Genomic DNA, 27,060 nt, shown 5'->3' with positions numbered 1-27,060 from the left:
GTTGCTTTTCTTTCAAAAACAAGGACATTTCTAAGTGACCCCAAACTTTTGAACGGTAGTGTATGTGTATTAAAGTAGTAAAAAGTTAATTATTTGGTCCCATATTCATAGCACGCAATAACTACATCAAGCTTGTGACTCTAGACATTTGTTGGATTCATTTGCTGTTTGTTATGGTTGTGTTTCAGATTATTTTACGCCCAATAGAAATGAATGGTAAATCATGTATTGTGACATTTTGGGTAACTTTTATTGTAAATAAGAATAGAATGTTTTCTAAACACTTCTACATTAATATGGATGCTACCATGATTACGGTATATCACTGAATGACTTGGAAATAATAATGAGTGAGAAAGTTACATAGGCATAAATATCTTATCCCCCCCAAAAATGCTAATCTCCCCTGTTATTTTGATGGTGAGAGGTTAGCATGTCTTGGGGTTATGATATTTGTGTATCTATAACTTTCTCAGTGCGTCTGTAACAACTTGGAGAAAGCGCGCAACACATACACACTGACAACAGCTACATCTGTTCAACTCTCCTGTGCCGTTCCTAAACCAGCCTTTCGGAAGCTTTACCTTCACACAGCCTGTCCACATGTGCTGTGTTGTCTGCTCAGCCCTAAATCCAGCCGTCTGAAATCGCCAAACAACCTACCCAACCGCTCAGAGGCGTCTGCAAACTCCTAAAGCACACTGATGCCATTTTTTGTGTCAGAGCGCAATTATAAAACTGGGTGGGGGGACAAAAATGCAATTTCAGAATGTGAGAGGGTTTAACATGATTTTTGATTGACTACCTTGTCTCTGCACCCCACACATACAATTAATTATCTGTAAGGTCCCTCAGTGAATTTCAAATACTCTCAAAGAAGGGCACCTATTGGTAGATGGGTAAAAATAAAATAAAAAGCAGACATTGATTATCACTTTGAGCATGGTGAAGTTATTCATTACACTTTGGACGGTGTATCAATACACCAAGTCACTACAAAGATACAGGCGTCATTCCTAACTCATTTGCCGGAGAGGAAGGAAACAGCTCAGGGATTTCACTATGAAGCCAATGGTGACTTTAAAACAATTAGAGTTTAATGACTGTGATGACAGGAGAAAATTGAGGATGGATCAACAACATTTAGTTACTCCACAATACTAACTTAAATGAGAGTGAAAAGAAGGAAGCCTGTAAAGAATAAGAATATTCCAAAACATGCATCCTGTTTGCAATAAGGCACTAAAGTAAAACTGCCCAAAATGAACTTTGTCCTGAGTACAAAGCGTTCTTTGTGGCAAATCTAACACAAGACATTACTGAGTACCACTCTTCATATTTTCAAGCATGGTGGTGGCTGCATCATGTTATGGGTATGCTTGTCATCGGCAAGGAGTTATTTTTACGATAACAAGAAACGTAATAGAGCTAAGCACAGGCAAAGTCCTAGAGGAAAACCGTGTTCTGTCTGCTTTCCAACAGACCCTGGGAGACAAATTCACCTTTCAGCAGGACAATAACCTAAAACACAAGGCCAAATATACACTGGAGTTGCTTACCAAGACGACATTGAATGTTCCTGAGTGGCCTAGTTACATTTTTTACTTCAATCGGCTTGAAAATCTATGATAAGACTTGAAAATGGCTGTCTAGCAATGGTCAACAACCAACTTGACAGAGCTTGAAGAATTTTAACATTGTACAATCCAGGTGTGCAAAACTCTTAGAGAATTATCCAGAAAGACTCACAGCTGTAATTGCTGCCAAAGGTGATTCTAACATGTATTGACTCAGGGGGATGAATACTTATGTAATGAAGATAAATGTGTTTTATTTTCATCAATTCTAACATTTGTAAATATTTTTTCTTCCACTTTGACATTTTTGATATTTTGTGTTGATTGTTGACAAAAAATGACAATTGAATCCATTTTAATCCCACACTGTAACACAACAAAATGTGGAATAAGTCAAGGGATGTAAATACTTTCTGAAGGCACTGTGTATATATATCACAGGGTAAGCACTGTCTACCTTGCCTACCTTGACTACACATCACTGCAGTGATGCCATTGATACACTAGTGCTCTGTCATGAAAGAAAATGCCACAGATCCAGTGATTCAAAAAAGGCTGTCATTACACATTTCCATAGACCATGCGTGTGTGCAAAGCAGGAAACATGAACTATAGACTAACACAGCACAGTTTGCCCTGGGAGTGTCCTTTTTAGAACCATCAAACTGTATGAGATTACATATATTTTACTTAGCAGCCATCTAGCTTTGTGAGATTTCCTACGCATATCAACACAGATGCTTCAAATCGAAAAGCAGTGCAGTCGTTCTGATTTATTTCCTTAGTTTTGAGTTCCGTGAACTCCAAGTGTTGCAAGACCAGAACAACACCCTGCGTGGCTTTGTAGGTCAAGGTCCAGTCACGTTAATAAAACCGGACGCTCAAAAACAGTAAATCCATTTAAATGAGCCGGTTACGTAAGAGTAGTAATACCTACACTATTGTTACATACTGTATGCAATTTACACAGAAGCTGAAATTTAAGCTTTATCCCATCTTATCCTGCTTGAATTCAATATGAAGTTACCTAAATTCCAACATGTACCAATTAATTAATGTATCATCAATGTTATTGTTGTGAATGTGTCATGCATGTTTCCTGATACAGTATATGTTTCTTGACAGGGAAGGGGTGAAGTGGTACAATCTGAGGACTGTGCTGAACAAGCGCATGCTGCACCCTAAAGAATCGGTGCAGTACGGAGACGTGGTCAACGAGGTGGTCAGCGACCTGATCAAGAGGATCTACCATCTACGCCGGACCAGCCCCACGGGAGACCGGGTGAACAACCTGTCCAATGAGCTTTACCGATTCTCTCTGGAGGGTACGTGGGAAATTCTGCCTTAGGGTCGGGACGGCGATTCTTTCACCCTTCACTATATCTACAGTTCATTTTAAGTTCAATGATTTGATCAAGTTGGGTCAAGTTGCATGTTTGACTGGGTCTTTAAAGCATCCAGGTATAATGATAATATAATTCTAACTTGTTATAAGCATTACTAGGCTTTGAAATGTCTTATAACAAGGCTTCTAATGTCATGTGGGCTATCTCGATGCATAACATTTTCAACTTTCTCAAACTGGCTGTTATTTAGTCCGGCTCATTATGAGATGATTATGCGACATTATAACGGGGTCATACATGCCAGTCTTGCTATGCATTGCAGCTGCATCCTAATGCCTCATACCTGTATGCTGTAAAGCTGTGGTCACCAACCTTTTCTGAGTCAAGATCACTTTCTGAGTCAAAATGCAAGCCTAGATCTACAGCTCAGATTTGGTTTTAAACATTACTTAAATAATAACAACGCAAGCTTATCGAAACACTGCTGTACCCCTTCATTGCAGCTGGTTGCAGCGGGAGTGGAAGTAGGGAGAATGCGCAGTCTATGGTTTTTAATTGTTAAAAAAAGTGTTGACGGTGCAGAGTAACAACTTTAAATAGCAACTTACTCATAAAAACAGCAGCTCTTTGCTGTATTCGTGGAGTCTCTCCAGTCATGGTTTAAGGTGTTGTTTTGTAATAATATGGAAAATTATGCTTGACGTAGTGTCTGGCATCTTAGTATGTCAGATGAACAGACAATGCTTAGCACTACATCTGAAGTAGGCAGAGGCTAGGAGGAAGTGAGATGCATTGGGTGGGATCCCTTTTTTTAAGAAACTCACAATCATCAGCTGTATACGGGTGCTTTCTGATTGGCTACGTAGCATAGTCAATATGTTACAGTCATTGACGACCCTGGACTTGGAGTCAGAGGGGATAGTCATTTTGAGACACCAAAACTGTCATTCTTCAGCTACCTTATTTCCATCATCTTCAAGAGGTAATTTTTACTGTCCCTAATGCACGTCATATAGCAAAAGGAGCATTCCAATACTTTGAAATTATAGTGTATCTCATTTGGTACAATAAAGATAACCTATAAATAGAGCTTTTGTAGTCTGGAATCAGCAGGATATATAATTTTCCTTTGACAGGGAAAATTCATCTGAATCCATTTGTAAAACAGTACTCAAACTTTCTATTACAAAAATGGTCTTAAAGCTTCCTAAATGTAGGTACAACTATACATCTGCATTGAGAAACTGCCAGGGTATAAAGGTAATACAACTTGAAGGGTGTGGCACCGTTAACCTCACTTTTATTCCATTCTTTGAAGACTCTAACAGACATGACTGTTAACATGCGCACCTGAGCTCGGTATGTTTTATAACACTCAAGTCCTGTCACGTGGCTGAGGAGAGTCATTTACTCATCACAAACATCACTTCAGAGTTGTTTGGTTGCTTGATGAATCTCGAGCGGCTGGATTTATTTATTAATAAAGTCACCACTATTGTAGACTTTACATTTAAGGGACTGGGTAAATTTAGTTTCTTACTTGGATAAAAACATGATTACAAAGAACAGTTAATTTGGTCTGCACAGCTTGGAAACACTAATCCTACATAATAACCCACTTGTACACATTGAAGTGTCTGCATTCATCCTGCTCACTTCGCTGAAGAAAGTAGATTCGGACTTTCGCCCTCCACCCAGTGAGTTAGAGACAAGTGTGAATCTGACAAACATATTTGGTGTTGTCCCCAAGGGCTGATTCACATGAACTTTGCGCCTGGTTTACTCTCACCAACATCATCGGCAGTGACAGTGCTGAAAACCAGGCTTCGCCTTACAGCTTACCACGACATCCCCTCCCTGCAGGAGTTTGTGGACATGACTGACCTGAACACTAGTGCAGTTGAGGGATCTGACGCCAATGAACGTGGACCTCATCATGCAGCCAGCACTGGGCATTATGTTCCACAACCTGACCAGGCTAGAGAGCCAGATTCTGATCTCCTATAGAATCTTCACTCTGGATGAGGTGAGCAGAGACCTGCACTCCCTCAGGCTCCTATATGTGGACGTACAAAAAGAGTTTGGTGTCATGGAGAGTTGTTTAGAACCTCTGACCAGCCTGATGTGGAGTTCTGCTGGCCTCGCCTGCACTGCAGCTGTGATTGGAGAACTGGGCAGAGACAAATCTAATTGTCCCACTGGGTCAAAATGTTTTCAACAGGTAGTAAAAGCTGTGTTTACTCTCTCTCCATGCTGCTGAGCTGAGCAAATGATAGTGATGACTTTGCTGTTAATCTGTCCCTTTGCATCATATGTACAGTATCAGCAGTGATGGTGTCTGTGCTCCATAAGTAAATGGCTTCACCATTCATGTGCAGACAAAAGTTTATCTTAAACTTTAAATCTCTGTTCTTCAGGAATCTCTTCCATCCTGTTTGAGACGCGGATCGGCTGTCTGGAGGAAGAGATCCCGGTGGAGACGCAGCACTTCATCGATTCCATCGCTCAGATGTTCTCCTACAGCTTGCCGGTGGCCATGCTGCCCAAGTGGAGCCGCAACATCCTGCCATTCTATGGGCGCTACATCGCTGGCTGGGAGGGCATCTTCAAATTCTGTGAATTCTTCAGAATAAGACATTCTGTGCACTTCTGCACATCTCAAGGATTTAAGAGCATTGGATTGGAGTGTGCATTGTTGATATTGGAATTCATTTGATTACCTATTAGTACAGACAGATAACAATTTTATTTTTCAGCTATGAAGTTTATTGAGATGAAGATGGAGGCAATTCAGAAGCGAGTGGACACAAACCAGGAAGTTGAGGGAGAATACTTAACGTACCTCCTCTCCAATACAAAGATGACCAATAAGGAGGTGTACGGCAGCGTCGCTGAGCTGTTATTGGCTGGAGTTGATACGGTAAGTAAATCTGCGGAGCTTAAACTACCATCTCAGTTTATGCGGTATGTAAGTTTCAAATTAGGGGAAGCAACCCGGGGAAAGAAAAAAAAATCCTTTATAATAAAGTAGCCTATTGCATGTACAGTACCAGTCAAAAGTTTGGACACACGGGGGGTGCTGTTGGAAGCCAAGGATGTAGAACGCATTTCCCTAGTTAGTGACCAAATGTATATATTTAACCTTGCAAAATTGTATGTATTTCTGTTTGGTCAGGCATCTGAAGAGACCTCTAAACAATTCAGATCAAGTCTGAGAAATGTTGTAATGTCGTCTACCCGGCCAAAAACGGGGTCTGAAAGAGCAAGCCGCAGCAATCTCGCGCCCTCTCCTGACTCAGCTGTGGAGCTAAATCAGGAGAGGGAACACTGACCCACGGGAACACTGACTGTAGAGCTGCTACAATCCGTGATGGGCACCCTCAAAACCGATATTTTTGGTAGAGAGAGAGTAAATCTTACCGATCGCAGGTCAGAGATATCAATGGTCAAAGACGAGCTTAAATAATCTATAGAGAGTATACAGAATAAGCTTGACACACACGTAGCAGCCTTATCGGAGCTGGCGCTTGGTGCTACAGACCACAGCACTCGCATTAGCGAGCTAGAGGCTAACGTTGGCTCCTTAATAACTAGGGTGATATACCTTGACAATAGATGCGAAGATATGGAAAGTAGAATGCGGAGGAACAACATTCATCTTCTGGGATACCGGAGGGAGTGGAGGGCCCAAGACCGACGGAGTTCATGGCCAGCTGCTTCAGAAACTGCTCGGCCTGCAGGAGAAGCCGCAGCTAGACTGGGCCCACCGCACCCTGCGTAGCCGACCCCGGGATGGAGAACCCCCTCGACCATTTGTCATCAGGGTGCATTTCTTTCACGTCCGCAATGACATACTGAGGAGATTGGGAGAAGGATCTTCTCTCCTCTACAAGGGTAAAAGAGTCTCGATATTTGCGGACTACACCACGGTTGTGGCTAAGAAGGGGGCTAGCTTCGGAGCCATGAAGTGCCAGCTATGCGCCTGCCCGGGCGGGAAGTTCGGGGTCATCTACCCTGCGGTTCTGAGACTAACTTTACTGGACGGCTCCACGCACAGATTCGAGGACCCGGCTCTAGGGGCTGATTTCATCAACGAGAACGTGAAAGCGGCTGTTGTACCGCATGGGGTGGAACAAATGGTTGGTTAGCTGGTCTTGTTAGCAGGCAAGTTAGCAAAGCTAACTTTGCTGGGTTCATTGACACTTGAATGTCTTTCTTTTCATTTACAACCCATGTTGGTGAGTATACAGTTGACTCCCCACTATAATGTGATACTATATATATATATATATATATATATATATATATATATACATAGCACACACACACACACACACACACACACACACACACACACACACACACACACACACACACACACACACACACAGCTCAAAAAAATAAAAGGAACACTAAAATAACACATCCTAGATCTGAATGAATGAAATAATCTTATTAAATACTTTTTTCTTTACATAGTTGAATGTGCTGACAACAAAATCACACAAAAATAATCAATGGAAATCCAATGTATCAACCCTTGGAGGTCTGGATTTGGAGCCACACTCAAAATTAAAGTGGAAAACCACACTACAGGCTGATCCAACTTTGATGTAATGTCCTTAAAACAAGTCAAAATGAGGCTCAGTAGTGTGTGTGGCCTCCACGTGCCTGTATGACCTCCCTACAACGCCTGGGCATGCTCCTGATGAGGACTCCTGGACAGTCTGTGGTGCAATGTGGCGTTGGTGTATGGAGCGAGACATGATGTCCCAGATGTGCTCAATTGGATTCAGGTCTGGGGAACGGGCGGGCCAGTCCATAGCATCAATGCCTTCCTCTTGCAGGAACTGCTGACACACTCCAGCCACATGAGGTCTAGCATTGTCTTGCATTAGGAGGAACCCAGGGCCAACCGCACCAGCATATGGTCTCACAAGGGGTCTGAGGATCTCATCTCGGTACCTAATGGCAGTCAGGCTACCTCTGGCGAGCACATGGAGGGCTATGCGGCCCCCAAAGAAATGCCACCCCACACCATGACTGACCCACCGCCAAACCGGTCATGCTGGAGGATGTTGCAGGCAGCAGAACGTTCTCCACGGCGTCTCCAGACTGTCACGTCTGTCACATGTGCTCAGTGTGAACCTGCTTTCATCTGTGAAGAGCACAGGGCGCCAGTGGTGAATTTGCCAATCTTGGTTTTCTCTGGCAAATGCCAAACGTCCTGCACGGTGTTGGGCTGTAAGCACAACCCCCACCTGTGGACGTCGGGCCCTCATACCACCCTCATGGAGTCTGTTTCTGACCGTTTGAGCAGACACATGCACATTTGTGGCCTGCTGGAAGTCATTTTGCAGGGCTCTGGCAGTGCTCCTCCTGCTCCTCCTTGCACAAAGGCGGAGGTAGCGGTCCTGCTGCTGGGTTGTTGCCCTCCTACGGCCTCCTCCACGTCTCCTGATGTACTGGCCTGTCTCCTGGTAGCGCCTCCATGCTCCGGACACTACGCTGACAGACACAGCAAACCTTCTTGCCACAGCTCGCATTGATGTGCCATCCTGGATGAGCTGCACTACCTGAGCCACTTGTGTGGGTTGTTGACTCCGTCTCATGCTACCACTAGAGTGAAAGCACCGCCAGCATTCAAAAGTGACCAAAACATCAGCCAGGAAGCATAGGAACTGAGAAGTGGTCTGTGGTCCCCACCTGCAGAACCACTCCTTTATTGGGGTTGTCTTGCTAATTGCCTATAATTTCCACCTGTTGTCTATTCCATTTGCACAACAGCATGTGAAATTTATTGTCAATCAGTGTTGCTTCCTAAGTGGACAGTTTGATTTCACAGAAGTGTGATTGACTTTGGAGTTACATTGTGTTGTTTAAGTGTTCCCTTTATTTTTTTGAGCAGTGTATGTATGTATGTATGTATGTATGTATGTATGTATGTATGTATGTATGTATGTATGTATGTATGTATGTATGTATGTATGTATGGTATGTATGTATGTATGTATCTATGTATTGTGGCAAAGAAGGGGGTCGAGTGATAAATGGCAGATATGTGAGGGCAGAACTAATAAACGGGTTCTGCCCGATCACTAAAATGGCCACCCCGATCAGAACTACATATCACAAAATGGCCGACTGCCAAAACTACAATTCCCAGAAGCAAGGGGAACCCTCAGAAGGTGGAGCCGACCCACAGATAAAAGGTCAAGAAAAACCAGGAAGAGAGAGAGAGAGAGAGGGTGGGAAGGATCTATGAACCAGAGAGAAAGAGAATCTACATTGGCTGGATTTACCGTGTACGAGCTGGACTGTTTTGGACTTACCTGTTGGCGTTTAGACCTGGACCTACCGAGAACCAGATTTGTGTACCGAACCCTGCTATCCTTGACCTTACCTGCGGCCTGGGTGGACCAGGACAGCGAAACAAACACACAGGTACTGTCATGTTCGAAAGAACTTTCATTCTGGGCTGACTTTGGTGACAGTTTCCCACTTAATTTGTGACAAACGCTCCTAACTTTGAAGAGGTTTGCCACAGTATGTATGTATGTATGTATGTATGTATGTATGTATGTATGTATGTATGTATGTATGTATGTATGTATGTATGTATGTATGTGTATATATATTAGTTTATTCCACTCACATATTGCTTTTTATTTGTATCATTACTATTTTATTTTGATCTAACCTGCCTCTAATGCCAATATCTATGGTTGTCGCAGTTTTCATGGTTCAGTCGCTGTTTTAAACCTCCATTTTTTTCCCCAATTTTCGCCTAAAATGACATACCCAGATCTAACTGCCTGTAGCTCAGGCCCTGAAGCAAGGATATGTATATTCTTGGTACCATTTGAAAGGAAACACTTTGAAGTTTATGGAAATGTGAAAGGAATGTAGTAGAATATAACACAATAGATCTGGTAAAAGATAATACAAAGAAAAAAACAACCGTTCTTTTGTATTTTTTTTGTACCATCATCTTTGAAATGCAAGAGAAAGGCCATAATGTATTATTCCAGCCCAGGTGCAATTTAGATTTTGGTCACTAGATGGATTCAGTGTATGGGCAACGTTTTAGACTGATCCAATGAACCATTGCATTTATGTTCCAAATTCTGTATCAAGACTGCCCAAATGTGCCTAATTTGTTTATTAATAACTTTTCATGTTCAAAATTGTGCACTCTTCTCAAACAATAGCATGGTATTATTTCACTGTAATAGCTACTGTAAATTGGACAGTACAGTTAGATTAACAAGAATTTAAGCTTTCTGCCAATATCAGACACAAAGTTGGAAGTTTACATACACTTAGGTTGGAGTCATTAACCGAGGTTAGTTTTCCTGAGACTACTGGGGACTAGTCTATGTATGTTTGGTTTACTCTGGTTAAATGGTCACAAATCTCAGGTAGCACAGAGTAAGTGTTATCATGCTTTGCTCTAAACTATTTTTTATTTACGGTTTTGCTTGCATCTCAGTTGGGAGATGCTTCGGCAAGGGAGGTTGTGAGGGAAGGGGTTTTTCCCTCTTTATTTGAATATAGTTGAAATATGTTTTTTGCGCGTTGTTGCTTGTCTTTGTTTTTTAAATTTGCGCCATTAGGGTCAGCTAAGATCTTTAGTTTACATTGTACCTTGTCCTTTACACGTTCTCTCTCTCTCTTTAGACATGACTCAGCTTAGTGTAGCCCATCCAGCTGGAGGGAATGGTTTTCATTTTCTTACTTGGAATTGCAGGGGCATCAATAACCCAGTTAAATTTAGTAAGGTGCTACACCACCTTCATCAATTTAAAGCTCACATAATCTTTCTCCAAGAAACTCATCTGAAGGTATCACAACACTCAAGTCTTAGGTGCAGATGGGTGGGTCAGGTGTTCCATTCCTCATTTCAGAGTAAGGCAAGAGGGATGGCTATTTTACGTCATGTAATTTTTACATGTTCAATTGTGATTGCAGATCCCCATGGTAGATACATAATTGTCAGTGGTAGGCTGCTCAATACGAATGTACTTCTTGTTAATATTTATGCTCCTAATTGGGACAATGGTGATCTTTTTTTTTTAACGTTTTTTTCTACACCCCCTGATATGTCCTCCCATATGTTGATCTTAGGTGATGACTTTAACTGTTGGTTAGACCCACATTTGGATCGATCCTCCACTAAACCTACTACCTTGTCACCTCAGCTAGAGTTGTCCGAACCTTTGTCTGAATTTGCAGTTTCAGACCCTTAGAATGTTTAATCCATCTGGAAAAGCATATTTTTTTCTCATCGGTCCACCACACTTTTACACGCATAGACTACTTCCTTGTATATGACAGACTTCTCCATTCCATATGTTCATATAATCCAATTGTTGTATCTGACCACGCCCCTGTTACTATGGAAGTGGTCTTTCAAACGGTTGACAACCTGCGACCGCCTTTGCGGCTAAATACTCAACTGCTCAATAATGAACACTTTGTCAATTTTGTTTTGGGTTAAATTGATTTTTTTCATGAGTACAAATAGAACCCCAAACGTCTCTGCGTTTACTCTCTGGGAAACTTTGAAAGCTTATATCAGAGGTGAAATTATTTCCTACACCGCACATGAGAACAAACTGAAAAAGGATAGGCTATCTATGTTAACACACTGTATTGCCCAATTAGATGACATTTGTGCCATTTCACCATCTCCAGATATTTATAAGGAGCGTTTAATTTTGCAAGCAGAATTTGACACATTATTAACAGACCAGGTTACTGAATTGCTTGTCAAGTCTAGGAGCACTTACTACGAAAAAGGAGAACTTGTGAGATAATAATTTACTGGCTTTATGTCAACTATCATCATCACCAGATTCCTAAAATTCGTACATCATCTGGGATATCATTAGACCCTAGGGGATCAATGATGAGTTCAAGAGATTTTATCAGTCTTTATATACTTCTGAAAGTAAAGCGGATATTTTGGAATTGGATGATTACTTCCACTCACTTGCTGTGCCTTCTGTCAGCTGGGATTTGGTTAAAAAATTAGAGCAGCCGATCACTGTTGAAGAATTGTCAAATCCCTTCAATCCAGGAGAAACCCAGGGCCTGACGGCTACTCGGCAGAGTTTTTAATATAAAGATTATCTCCAAAATAGCCCCTATTCTAATTGAAATGTACAATGAAGCATTCGTAAATGGTGCTCTTCCACAGACTCTCACTCAGGCAACCATTTGTCTTATTCTTTGAAAAAAATAACAAAGACCCAATTGGGGACTAGTCTAAGACCCGACAGTGTATCATACCGTCTAATTAGTCTGCTAAATGTCGACTATAACATTCTAGCCAAACTTCTGGAAACAGCCCTCCCATCAATTATCTCTGGATCAAACAAGATTTATTAAAAATAGACACTCATTCTTCAACAATTATTTAATATTATATGTAATCCCTCTGTCACCAATGCCTCTGAAGCCATTATATCCCTGCATGCGGAGAAAGCATTTGACCTGGTGGAATGGAAATATCTTTACACTAAATAATAATATCTTTACACTAAATAAGTTTGGCTTTGGCTCCAAATTCATTACTTGGATAAGACTTCTGTACTCATCCCCTCAAGCCTCTGTCAGGACTAAAAACACTTAATCAGATTGCTTCCTTTTGCAACGATCGACACGCCAGGGTTGCCCTTTAAGTCCCTTACTGTTTGCCCTCGACATAGAACCCCTTGTAATAGCACTTCGCTCCAACCCCCTCATCAAAGGTATAGTCAGATACTGACACGAACACAAACTGTCTGTATATGCAGATTTGTTATTATACACATCTGAGCTTTCTTTTTCTGTTCCTGCTACATCCTTCGGTCACTTATCAGGGTATGAACTGAATCTCAGTAAAAGCGAATTGATGGCGCTTAATGTGGCCGCAAAACAATTCCCTTTACATAACTTGCCATTTAAAATTGCTCACGGTAGTTTTATTTATCTCGGGGTGCACGTCACAATCAGATTGGATAACCTTTTTCAGGCCAACTTTGCTCCTCTTTTAACCCATACTAAGGACGATTTGGAACGCTGGTTTTTGCTACACCTCTCCTTAGTCGCAATAATTAATTATATTAAAATGAATACTCACCCTAAATTCTTCTATCAATCAGTGCCTACCGATTTTTATTCCCAATATGTTTTTCAAAAAGATCGACGGCCTAATTCCACCTTTTTATATGGGACAAAAAGCCCCCTAGGATATGAAAACAGCTTTTGTAGAGGCCCAGACCAGACGGCGGTCTAGCGCTACCGGATTTAAGATTCTATTATTGGGCCGTTAATTAGGATTATTCAGTACTGGTTGCAGAGCAGGGAGATATTCCTACCCCCAATTTGGATAGAGATGGAGGACGCCTCATCTATACCGGCATCGTTGTCTGCCCTCTCTCACTCCTCCGTTACAGGCCTTTACTCCTCCTTCACCAAAAATATGTGTCAAAACAATATTGAAGATCTGGAATCAATTTAGACCACACTTTGGGTTTCAGACAACCTCTTCTTTTGCTTCGGTAGCCTCAAACCCAGCTTTTCCCCCCCATCTATGGTTGCTGGTGCTTTCTCAACATGGTCTAGTCTTGGTATTAAAAGATTTAGAGATCTCAATATTAACAATACATTAAGTACATTTGAACAATTATCAGCAAAATTTGGTCTCCCCAGACAATTTATTTAGGTTCTTACAAATCCGGAGTTACGTCTGCAGCATAGATCCCCCGATTCCCCACCCTTCCTGGTGAAACACAGTTTGACACATTTCTTATCTCACTTCCTACTCTGAAAGGCACCGTGTCAATAATCTATAGTCAAATTTGCTCACTACAAACCACCTCATCAAACAATATTAAATCCTCATGGGAGGAGGAACTGGGTGAGGAAATATCTGATGAGCTATGGGAAGGGGCACTCAAAAGGGTACATACCTCTTCTATTTGCGCTCGGCACGGTCTCATTCAATGCAAACTCATTCATAGGGCTCACTGGACCAAAGCAAGATTATCCAAAATGTACAACGGATGTGAACCCTAATTGTGTATGATGTAACCAGTCTCCTGCTAATCACGTACACATGTTACCCATCTCTTGTTGGTTTCTGGAAAGACCTCTTTAACGCACTCTCAGAATTAAGCGGCACACAGATCGAACCAGACCCTTTTTATTGAATTATTTGGGGTTTCCTTTCCCACAATACAGCTGGCCAAAATGAATAAGGATGTAATTTCCTTTGTCACTTTGTTAGCGAGACGATTAATTTGACTTAGATGGAAATCCTCTGCACCCCCTTCTCATGCTCTTTGTATTAAATCCATTTTGAATTGCATAAAGTTGGAAAAAATGAAACCCTCAATGGGTCTATAGACAAATTATATGAAATGTGGGCTCCCTTCTTTTCTTATGTTAAACGACTACATTTCCCTGCAGGTCCAGAGTGATGTATATTTATATATTGGTGACGTAAGAGGCCTGGTATGTGTATACACGGAATATTGGATGTTAAGGAGGACTGTATTATCTGTGCTAGTTGACCTGTAACAACTATCAAAATATTTTTTTTTTTGTTATTTCTGTCTGACTCTTTGTTTTGCTGAATTGTTGTCTTTGATGTGTTGTTTTATATTACTACCAAATAACTTACAAGTGCAATTATTTTGTAAATGCTGGTGTTTGAAAATCCAATAAACACAGTAAAAAAAAAAAGTTTAGACACCGACTCATTCAAGGAATTTTCTTTATTTTTACTATTTTCTTAAAAAAATATATATTTTACCCCTTTTTCTCCCCAATTTCGTGGTATCCAATTGGTAGTTAGTCTTGTCTCATCACTGCAACTCCTCCGAAACGCAACCCAACACAATTCCTGCTTCACCCGGAAGCCAGCCGCACTAATGTGTCGGAGGAAACACCGTACACCTGGTGACTGTGTCAGCGTGCACTGCAACCGGCCCTCCACAGGAGTTGCTAGTGCGCGATGGGACAAAGATATCCCTGCTGGCCAAACCCTCACCTAACCCGGACGACGCTGGGACAATTGTGCTTAGCCCATGGGTCTCCCGGTTGCGGCCGGCTGCGACACAGCTCTAGTGGCACAGCTAGCACTGCGATGCTGTGCCTTAGACCACTGTGCCACTCGAGAGGCTAATATACTATAGAAAATAGTATATTAGCCTCTCGAGTGGCGCAGTGGTCTATAGTAGTGTAGAATAGTAGTGAAGATATCAAAACTATGAAATGACACACATGGAATCTTGTAATAACCAAAAAGGTGTTAAACAAATCAAAATATATTTTAGCTTCAAAGAAGCCACCCTTTGACTTGATGACAGCTTTGCACACTCTTGGCATTCTCTCAACCAGCTTCACCTGGAATGCTTTTCCAACAGTCTTGAAGGAGTTCCCACATATGCTGAGCACTTTTTGGTTGCTTTTCCTTCACTCTGCGGTCCAACTCATCTCAATTGGGTTGAGGTTGGGTGATTGTGGGGGCCAGGTCATCTGATGCAGCACTCATCACTCTCCTTCTTGGTCAAATATCCCTTACACAGCCTGGAGGTGTGTTGGGCCATTGTCCTGTTGGAAAAACAAATGATAGTCCCACTAAGTGCAAACAAGATGTGATGGTGTATCGCTGCAGAGTGTGGTGGTAGCCATGCTGGTTAAGTGTGCCTTGAATTCTAAATAAATAATTGACAGTGTCACCAGCAAAGCACCATCACACCACCTCCTCCATGCTTCACGGTGGGAACCACACATGCAGAGATCATCCGTTCACCTACTCGACACAGTGGTTGGAACCAAAAATCTCAAATTTGGACTCACCAGACCAAAGGACAGATTTCTACCCGTCCATTGCTCGTATTTCTTGGCCCAAGCAAGTCTCTTCTTATTATTGGTGTCCTTTAGTATTTTTTTTTATTTTTAAATTTAACCCAACGAGGCAAGTCAGTTAAGAACAAATTCTTATTTACAATGACGGCCTACCAGGGAATGGTGGGTTAGCTGCCTAGTTCAGGGGCAGAATGACAGATTTTTACCGTGTCAGCTCGGGGATTCAATCCAGCAACCTTTCAGTTACTGGCCCAACGCTCTAACCACTAGGCTACCTGCCGCCCCCAGTGGTTTCTTTGCAGAAATTCAACCATGAAGGCCTGATTCATGCAGTCTCCTCTGAACAGTTGATGTTGTGATGTGTCTGTTACTTGAACACCCTGTGAAGCATTTATTTGGGCTGCAATTTCTGAGGCTGGTAACTCTAATGAACTTCTCCTCTGCTGCAGAGGTAACTCTGGATCTTCCTTTCCTGTGGCGGTCCTCATGAGAGCCAGTTTCATCATAGCACTTGATGATTTTTGTGACTGTACTTGAAGAAACTTTCAAAGTTCTTGACATTTTCCACATTGACTGACCTTCAAGTCTTAAAGTAATGATGGGCTGTCATTTCTCTTTGCTTATTTGAGATGTTCTTGCCATAATATGGAATTGGTCTTTTACCAAATAGGGCTATCTTCTGTATACCACCCCTACCTTGTCACAACACAACTGATTGGCTCAAAGTCATAAAGAAGGAAGTAAATTCCACAAATTAACTTTTAACAAGGCACACCTGTTAATTGAAATGCATTCCAAGTGACTACCTCATGAAGCTGGTTGAGAGAATGCCAAGGGGTATGCAAAGCTGTCATCAAGGCAAAAGGTGGCTACTTTAAAGAATCTTAAACATTATAATATATTTAGATTTGTTTAACACTTTTTTTGGTTACTACATGATTCCGTATGTGTTATTATTCTACAAAGTAAAAAATAAAGAAACTCTGCAATGAGTAGGTGTGTCCAAACTTTTGACTAGTACTGTAGGTGTCATAACCAGCCATAAAAGAACTACAGTGGTAGGTTTTTGGGGGGTTTGACACTAATGTACAGTAGTTGTCATAACCAGCCATAAAATAATGCAATATATGTCACAATAGGTCTAAATATATGTGTCATAACAGCTGACATAATATGGTCCTGTCAGCTGTTATGAAATATTATGACATGGTTTGGACTGTGTCAACGTTGTGACGCTAGGTGTCAAGTAAAATGTTACAGAATGCTGTTCATCGATTACAACTCAGCCTTCAACACCATAGTGCCCTCCATGATCATCACTAAGCTCAGGGCCCTGGGTCTAAACCCATGCCTGTGCTACTGGGTCCTGGACTTCCTGGTGGGCTGACACCAAGTTGTGACGGTAGGCAACAACACCTCTGCCACGCTGATCCTCAACACGGGAGTCCCACAGGGGTGCATGCTCAGCCCCCTCCTGTACTCCCTGTTCACCATGACTGCGTGGCCGTGCACGTCTCCAACTCAATCAAGTTTGCTGACGACACAAAAGTGGTAGTGATTACCAACAATGACGAGACAGCCTACAGGGAGGAGGTGAGAGCCCTGGCAGAGTAGTGCCAGGAAAATAACCTCTCCCTCAATGTCAACAAAATAAAGGAGCTGATCGTGGACTACAGGAGACAGCAGAGAGAGCACGCCCCCATCCACATCAACGAGGCTGCTGTGGAGAGGTTCAAAAGCTTCAAGATCCTTGGGGTACACTGACAACTTGAAATGGTCCCTTCACACAGACAGAGTGGTGAAGAAGTCACAACAGCACCTCTTCAACCACAGGAGGCTGAAGAAATTTGGCTTGGCCCCTAAGACCCTCAAACTTCTACAGATGCACCATTGAGATCATCCTGTCGGACTGTATCACCGCCTGGTACGGCAATTGCACCATCCGCAACCGCAGGGCTCTCCAGAGGGTAATGTGGTCTGCCCAACGCATCACCGGGGGCACACTGCCTGCCATCCAGGACAACTACAGCAGTCAGTGTCACAGGAAGGCCAAGAAGATCATCAAGGACCTCAGCCACCTGAGCCACTGCCTGTTCACCCCGCTACCATCTAGAAGGTGGAGGCAGTTTAGGTGCATCAAAGCTTGTACCGAGAGACAAACTATATTTCAATCTCCAGGCCATCAGACTGGCTTCATTAAAAACTGTTTAATCTGATGGATTTTTGATGTCCTTGGTCTTATTTATTTGTTAAGGGATCTATACATGAAGCCAACTTCACCATAGTGTCCTGGAGGAGTACTTACACACCCAGTCTCAATTCTTTGCGTGAATGATATCTCTCAAATTTACACACCCAGTCTCATTACTTTGGTGAATGTCATTGTCATGGATGTGTTATTAGCTGGGCTAGCGTATATCAACACTATTTTTGGACACTTGTCAAATTGTTTGCTATCCCTTTTCCTTTCTATGCCACTAAATGTTTGCATATACGCTACTGGTAATGTTACTAGGGCCACGTTCAGTTGAAAAACGTTCTTGAATTAAGTTATTTGTTCTTCATAGTATATCTCTAAAACGTTGTGTCCTGCTGAACGCTCCCCCAGGTTGTTAACTATCGCTTGCTAATGAGGTAACATCACTGAACAAGCTGTAGCCTAAACAAATAGTTGACGGCCCAGTCCAAAAGTAGCCTAGTTTTAGAACAGCCCACGATATGCTTTATGAATGTAAAATGCAGCCTGCCAATGCATGATAGAAAGAAAAAAAACGTAGTGCCCTTTTGAGTCATGTCTTTTGAACGGTAGCCTAAGGGCTAGAATCAAGACGTTTTCTCTGAAGAAAAGATGGAGACTTGGATACAGAACCTGTATATGAAATTCAGTGGGAAAAGTGGAAGGATTGAGCGAGACTACAAATTCAAAGACGGACTACTTTTCTAAAGCCTACTGAAGTGGGAGAAAAACATAGCTAGACTATTGTTTTACTATTAAACTCAATGCTGCTATTAATATCGTAAAGCAGCTTGTGTCTTTTAACCAGGCAAAGGGTAGCTAACTAGAAGGCTGGTGGTGACTGTTTAGCTAAGGTGAAGCAAGAGGGTCACCTGCGCGATGTGTATAATCGGAGGCGGAGCTGGAGCAGAGCCTGTCTCCCTACACTCGTTGCTTGCTCCCAGCAGCTCCCCAGCTGATGAAGGCTGTGTTGCTACTCATCTGTGCTGCTAATATTAATTATGTTTATTACTGAAAAGCTCTCCATCACTCCAAAAACTTTTGTCCAGTTAGTAGTACGATTTTAGTTACAGAGACAGTCTCGTTTTAGTGAACTGAAAAATAATAGTTCTATTTTTTTTCTGGCTCTATTTAGTCAGTTATATTCTCGTCAATTGCCACTGAAAAATAGGTGTTTGACAAATATTTTAGTCACTATTTTTGTTGACAAAATTAACACTGATTCATGTCTGAGTGACTCAAACATTACAACAAAATCTAGCTAAAAATGTTACCTGACATGAGCTAGGTGATCTGGACATTTCTGACAATAAAAAAATTCTCTAAGGTCGTAATGACTGACATTACATTAGCAAAACTGCTTATGCACTGTCCAAATTCGATATTGCACCTTCTGCATTCTACTATTACAACTTTGAAGAGTAAGTTGAATGCCTGACTGAGGGAGGGGGGGGGGGAGACCGCTGATTTAAACCATGTTCTAACCAAAAGTTCACAAGTATGGCCCCAGTGTGGTGTACAATAAGGGCATGTATTCACTAACCACAAGAGGTTGGTGACACCTTATTTTGGGAGAACGGGCTCGTGTTAACGACTAGAGCGGAATAAGTGGAATGGTATCAATTACATCAAACACATGGTTTCCAGGTGTTTGATGCCATTCCATTTGCTTTACTCCGGCCATTATTATGAGCCGTTCTCCCGGCAGTAGCCTCCTGTGTCACTAACGCTGTTGTTGTCATATTTTAAGACATCCAATACCATGATGTGGGCGATGTACCTGCTGTCCAGGGACTCCAATGTGCAGAACACTCTTTATCAGGAGGTGTCCCGCTGTATACCAGGAGACAACATTCCATCTGCTCAAGATGTCAACTGCATGCCATACCTCAAGGCTGTCATCAAGGAAACACTAAGGTAAGAAATGTGAAAGTGTTCGTGTACGTCACTTTGGAAAGGATGGAGTTTTTGAAAGTTCCCTTATCTTGCTCTAACACCATTTCTGATGTACTTCCTGTTCTCCAGAATGTACCCTGTTGTCCCCCTGAACTCACGCATCATGGCAGAGAAGGATGTAATCATTGGCGGACATTTTTTCCCCAAGAAGGTTAATCTCTCTTTAGGGAAACAACCAACTTTCAAGTACATCTTCACTTTACTGGCCTAAAACTGACCCAACCATAAAAACAAAACATTTGAATGCATGTAAATCATGCCGTTGTTGGTATTGTGCTGTAACAATTATTTCCCTCTCTGCTGTTTTGTGTCTGTAGACTTCATTTACAATGTGCCACTACGCCATCAGCCAAGATGAAAAGACGTTCCCAGAACCATCGAAGTTCAAGCCTGAACGATGGTTGAGGGACGGCCGAGTCCGACCAAACCCCTTTGGCTCTATCCCATTTGGTTTTGGGGTTCGGGGCTGCGTAGGTCGTCGGATAGCTGAACTGGAGATGTACCTGGCTTTGTCACGGGTAAGAGCAGTTTACCGATACATTGCACTACACTATTTCAACCAACAATAGATTGTGTAGAGTGGATTTTGTAGTAGCACAGTTGACTTGGTAAAGGTTAAAGAGGAAAGTTGCTTCTAGGATCCAGTCGAAGGAAAAGTTTTAATACAGAGCTTTCAGGGTACAGGTAGGGCTGTTGCTAACCATGTGTATGTGACAAATAAAACATTTGATTTGATTTTCGGTGACCGTATTACCGCCACACCGGCGGTCACGATTCATGAGGGCAGTCAATGCAAATGTAATCGGAAATCTAATCAAACACTTCATATAGGCTATGCAATTGTGAGAGAAAACAGAGTGATGGCCTCTATTAAAGAGAGGAGGATCCCATCAGCTTTCTATAGGCTAGGCCTACTATATTTATTTCTCAACTTTCCTAATAGTATAGACTACCTGGCTGGCATGAAAATGAACCACGGGAAAAGCATCCTTCAGTTGCTATTTAAGTGCATAGATGATATGTATTTTTCCCCTGCCCCTGTTTTGAGACAGGTACATGATAATGGTCCATTCTAAATAAAAACAAATTTCACACATATATTATTTAATATATGTAAAGACAAGATTAAATCAAGAACAGTCTGATGGGTGACAATATTAGTCTGATGGGCGACTTTTTCGAATCATAGTCGCACACATGTAACCTAGCCCATAGACCTATATGTTTGATAAGGTTTGTATCACAACTAAAGTGACCAAATAACTTCATAAAATGAAGCACATTAATCCGCTTTACAAGGGGTGTAGAGCCTAACTGGCATACGTAAGCAGCCCGTGAGTTAAGTTTGGGGAAGATCATTTTCACCATAAAAATGCACCTTTTATAATAAAAGCATTACATGCATAATCGTATTTGTGGTCACTTTTGATAATGGTGTTTTCCCGCTAATGGAACATTCGCGCTTATAGCCTACTGCCATGTGCACATTGCTGCTCTTATAATGTGAGGAAATAGCCTAATAGTTTATCACATTTTAAGCTAAACATTCTGATCTGTTGCATCAGCCTCATTGTGTAAAAAAGATTTTGTTATGCTAGTGGTTGTATTAATTTGGTATCTATCGCATCCTACAACTGACCCAGTGTCACGTCCTGACCCTAGTAAGATGTCATTTTCTATAGTAGAGTAGGTCAGGGCGTGACAGCGGGTGTTTTGGTTTTTTCTATGTTTTCTATTTCTATGTTTAAGTTCTAGTTTTTCTATTTCTATGTTGGGGTTGTTTGGGTTGGTCTCCAATTGGAGGCAGCTGATCCTCGTTGCCTCTGATTGGAGATCATATTTAAGTAGGGGTTTTTCTTCCTGGGTTTTGTGGGTAGTTTTCCGTTTTGTCTGTAGTATCTGACGGAACTGTTTGGTCGTTTTGTTAAGTGTATTCATTAAAAAGGAAATATGAGCACTTCACACACCGCGCCTTGGTCCCCTTTATACGACCCGCGTTACACCCAGACAATGTTTGGAATATTTATTTCTCTCATAAAATAGGTCAACTTTTGTACTATTTTTATTTTATTTAATTAGGCAAGTCAGTTAAGAACAAATTCTTATTTACAATGACAGCCTAGGAACTGCCTTGTTCAGGGGCAGGACTGCAGATTTTTACCTTGTCAGCTCGGGGATTAGATCTAGCAACCTTTTGGTCACTGGCCCAACACTCTAACCACTAGGCTACCTACCGCCACTATGGGGGATAGTAGATTGACATAGGCTAGTGCTTTTGCTGTTTGTTAGGCCTACTTTGTTAGGCCATCTTGTTAGGCCATCCAGTAAATGTGGACAGTTCTTCCAATATATTCAATATGCACCTCGGAGTTGGATAAGGACGGGCGCAGTTGCATCCCCGAAGTGTCTGTCTTCACTTGTAGCCTGTTAGAAAGACCCGATCACCTGATGGAGATCCCGCAGCACTCAGGGAGAAGGGAACAATGGCACAGGTGGTACAAAAAATGCAAAGGCTAATAGCATCAGTGGCTAAAAATCAAAGTGGCTAAAGATGATATAGTCATGCTGAATTACGTATTGGCCTACAGACATCATTATAGATGTTGGTTGATATTAAACTGAGACAATTTTGAGTTGAACAATGAGAACATCGATCGAAAAAAGCAATTGAATGCAATAGTGTTTAATATGAAGATATCACAGATATACTTCCTCCTCAAGAAAGCCTGTGTATTTAAAGGTTTGGACAGGGTATTGAAAATTGTGGAAAATACCCTGCTAAAAAGGAAACGCTTGCCAGGAATCTTGCTCGATGCTTAGGTGGAAGACTTATGCCTATTCTCTCTTAGTGAATATATAAAGGCATCTTGATCTGGAAGGCTACGTCAATTACTACTAGACCTACAACTCAGGGCGGTTGGTGGTTGTCAGGAAGCCGATAGGACAGGAATGTTTTTTGAACATGAATATTCCTGAAGAGACCCTGACAATGACTGAAAATGATATCTCCTCTCCCCCAGATAATCAAGCTATTTGAAATCAGACCGGACCCCAGCATAGGAGAGGTGAAAGCTCTCAATCGCTCCGTCTTAGTGGCAGACAGGCAAGTGAATCTGCACTTCCTGGAGAGGACAGACAAAGCTGCCCTTTGATATGTTAAAGACAGTTGATAGCCATTAGTCACCATGCAGCCTTGCTATATAAGCCTACAATATCTATCGCTGACTGTAAATAAACATACACTACTGTTCAAAAGTTTAGGGTCACTTAGAAATGTCCTTGTTTTTGAAAGAAAAGCAAATTTTTTGTCCTTTTAATATAACATCAAATTGATCAGAAATAGTGTAGACATTGATAAAGTTGTGTCATGACGTTGCCCTCTTTGAGTACAGGGAGGACAGTTGACCCCCCTCCCCCTTGCACCATCCCCCAACCTACCTCCCCCCACCCAGGCCCTGTGTGAAGGGGTGGTAAAATTCTAGAGGAGAATCTCCTACCACATGGCCCAGTTGAGACACAAAGGGGTTTCATAGAGAGACACAGGAAATTCTTCCAACTCACAGAATTGGGGAACCAAACAACATTTATGTTCTGGAGAAGGTATAAAAGATTGGTGAAGAATCCAGCTACGAACTGGTCCACGTGGTACAATTTTGTGATACTCAGAAGAGACAATATAGCCATATTACCATAATACTGTTTATATAATAGCCTCAGCTATGGGACATGCATCTAAATGGTTGTATAAAATGTATTAATAAGGATAAAGCTATTTGTAATACATTGAGATGCTATGTACTGATGTTAATGTGATAGAATGTATTTATGTTCAAAGATTAAATCAGTCATCGGCACCCTCCCAGGGACACAGACAGGACCAGGCGTCATGTGACAAGCCTGTTCTATGTTCAAGTATAAAACCCCACCCTGATTTACTTTCTTCAGACCAGGCCTCCACTCCATGACGAGTTGGCCAATAGGTTTGACCACCCAATTCCTCTACTGAAAGTTAACTTTTAGACTATCGATACCGACAGAATAAGAACAAGTCTTTGATATTAATTATTAGTCTGCAGCAAAGTAAATTATATAATTGAACGCGAAGACCGACTAAACATCCATTCTATAACGACATTAATGAATGTCACTTTGAAAGATCCATTCTAACCGAGAGAGAGAGAGAGAGAGAACAGGACAAAAAACTCTCCAACAAGGATCCCGACGACACACTGAGCGTAAATAAATATTGATTGCAGTTGTTCCCGAATGAGTGAGCGTTCATGTGCAAAGGATTAGCGTATCAATTGTTAATATTAATGAACTCTGTGTGCTTCCTCAGCTGCCCTTTATGACCCTTTGTTTAACCGGCCGCCATGCCTGTTTAGCCCACTAGGGCACATTACTCTACCAATTCTTTGTGATGATAATTACTGTTTGTATGCTTTCTGTGAATTACTTAGTTTAGTAAATAAATGATTTTAAGACAATTGATGTATGGATGACTTTAGTAAAGGCTGGATTCGTGCAGATACAACAATTTACGACGTTTGGAATGAGACTGGACGCGAGGTAAAATACACCATTTAAACCAGAAGATAATCGGCCTATAATATATAATGTTATAATATAGGAAAGTTATATTAGGAAAATTATAACTTTGTAATCTGAATATTTTCCTTGGTGCCCCGATCTCCTAGTTAATTACAATTAAACGATTAATCAGTTTAATCGCGTGATAATAATTACAGGGAGTTATTTTGATAAACATGTCTTCAGTTTAATGGTGCCCCAAAGACACGACAGTTGTAAATGACTATTGTAGCTGGAAAAGGCTGATTTTCTTTTAATGGAATATCTGCATACACGTACAGAGGCCCATTATCAGCAACCATCACTCCTGTGTTCCAATGGCACGTTGTGTTAGCTAATCCAAGTTTATCATTTTGAAAGGCAAATTGATCATTAGAAAACCCTTTTGTAATTATGTTAGCACAGCTGAAAACTGTTGTTCTGATTTAAAGAAGCAATAAAACTGGCCTTCTTTAGACTACTTGAGTATCTGGAGCATCAGCATTTGTGGGTTCGATTACAGGCTCAAAATGGCGAGAAACAAATAACTTTCTTCTGAAACTCGTCAGTCTATTCTTGTTCTGAGAAATGAAGGCTATTCCATGCGAGAAATTGTCAAGAAACTGAAGATCTCGTACGACACTGTGTACTACTCCCCGATGCACAACTGAGCAAGAGGACAAGTACATTAGTGTCTAGTTTGAGAAACAGACGCCGCACAAACCCTCAACTGGCAGTTTCATTAAATAGTACCCGCAAAACACCAGTCTCAATGTCAACAGTGAAGAGGCAACTCTGGTATGCTGGCCTTCTAGGCAGAGTTCCTCTGTCCAGTGTCTGTGTTCTTTTGCCCATCTTAATCTTTTATTTTTATTGGCCAGTCTGAGATATGGCTTTTTCTTTGCAGCTCTGCCTAGAAGGCCAGCATCCCGGTATCGCCTCTTCACTGTTGATGTTGAGACTGGTGTTTTGCGGGTACTAAACACAATACCCCATAATGCCAAAGTCTAATGTTCTTTTTTCCAAATTAATTAAAAAACAAAAGCTGAAAGGTCTTGAGACATTAAGGATTCAACCCCTTTGTTATGGCAAGCCTAAATAAGTTCAGGAGTACAAATGTGCTTAACAAGTCATAAGTTGCATGGATTCACTGTGCAATAATATTGTTTAACATGATTTTTAAATGACTATCCCATCTCTGTACCCCACACATAAGATTATCTGTAAGATCCCTCAGTCGCGCTGTGAATTTTAAATACAGACTCAACCATAAAGACCAGGGAGGTTTTCCAATGCCTCTCAAAGAAGGGCACCTTTTGGTAGATGGGTAAAAGAAAAGCAGACATTGAATATCCCTTTGAGCATGGTGAAGTTATTAATTACACTTTGGATGGTGTATCAATACACCCAGTCACTGCAAAGATACAGGAGTCCTTCCTAACTCAGTTGCCAGAGAGGAAGGAAACCACTCAGGAATGTCACCATGAAACCCATGGTGACTTTAAATCAGTTCGTTTTATGGCTGTGATCGGAGAAAATTTAAGATGGATCAACAACATTGTAGTTACCCCACCATAGTAACCTAAACAACAGAGTGAAAAGAAAGCTTGAACAAAATAAAATATTCCAAAACATGCAATAAGGCACTAAAGTAAAACTGCCAAAAATGAGGAAAATAAATTAACTTTATGTCCTGAATACAAAGCGTTATGTTTAGGGCAAATCCAACCCATCACTGAGAACCACTCTTCATATTTATGGTGGTGGCTTCTTCATGTTTTGTGTATGCTTGTCATCAGCAAGGACTAGGCCGTTTTTTTAGGATAAGAATAAATGGAATAGAGCTTACCACAGGCAAAATCCTAGAGGAAAACCTGTTTCAGTCTGCATTCCAACAGACACTGGGAGACAAATTGACCTTTCAGCAGGAAAGGCCAAATATATAGACTGTAGTTGCTTACCAAGACAGCATCGAATGTTCTTGAGTGGCCTAGTTACAGTTTTGACTTAAATCGTCTTGAAAATCTATAGCAAGACTTGTAGATTGCTGTCTAGTAATGATCAACAACCAACTTGACAGAGTTTTCTTGTGGTTTCTATGGAAAGTTTTCTTAACGTTTTCGGAACAATTTGAGAAGATGACTTTAAATAGAACCATGAGGAAACCTGTAGGAAACGTTATGCTGAAGTACTGAAATTCCCACAGAAGAATGTTGTTTCTTAAACATTCTCAAAACTATTTGAGAACATTCCCAATGTCAAACCAGTTGGAGAACATTCCTAGAAAATTAACACAATTGAAATTAAATGTAACCATCTTTGAACTTTTAGGAAATGTTTTATTAAAGTAATGAAATGCCAATAAAATATACTGAACAAAAATATAATTGCAACATGCAACAATTTCTACAATTCTACTGAGTTACAGTTCATATAATGAAATCAGTCAATTGAAATTAATTCATTATGTCCAAATCTATGAATTTCAACTGACTGGGCAGGGGCGCAGCCATGG

At 41.3% G+C, this 27,060-nt stretch overlaps 1 protein-coding gene across 4 annotated transcripts in view; it reads left to right on the top strand.

Moving 5' to 3' along the window:
• The window catches only part of LOC106581857 (sterol 26-hydroxylase, mitochondrial), a 32,575-nt gene that overhangs the window by 4,485 nt on the left and 1,030 nt on the right, over positions 1 to 27,060 (top strand). The window contains exons 3-9 of one of the 4 annotated variants that reach the window (XR_006761168.2): positions 2,703 to 2,902; positions 5,341 to 5,538; positions 5,680 to 5,843; positions 19,771 to 19,937; positions 20,046 to 20,162; positions 20,294 to 20,494; positions 22,997 to 24,463. Coding sequence is in view for 2 of the 4 variants with exons in the window: in XM_045704432.2 (XP_045560388.1) it covers positions 2,703 to 2,902; positions 5,341 to 5,538; positions 5,680 to 5,843; positions 19,771 to 19,937; positions 20,046 to 20,127; positions 20,294 to 20,494; positions 22,997 to 23,128 (1,144 nt within the window). In the remaining 2 variants the exon portion in view is untranslated. Of the gene's footprint in view, positions 1 to 2,702; positions 2,903 to 5,340; positions 5,539 to 5,679; positions 5,844 to 19,770; positions 19,938 to 20,045; positions 20,163 to 20,293; positions 20,495 to 22,996; positions 24,464 to 27,060 lie in introns of those variants that run through there. The other 3 variants (XM_045704432.2, XR_014381993.1, XM_082966964.1) reach the window with 3 other exon arrangements.

Source organism: Salmo salar, chromosome 21, assembly GCF_965601325.2.
Source record: "Salmo salar chromosome 21, fSalSal1, whole genome shotgun sequence".
NCBI lineage: Eukaryota > Metazoa > Chordata > Actinopteri > Salmoniformes > Salmonidae > Salmo > Salmo salar.
Note: the sequence above shows the minus strand (reverse complement) of the source record. Positions and strands in the feature narration are given on the sequence as shown.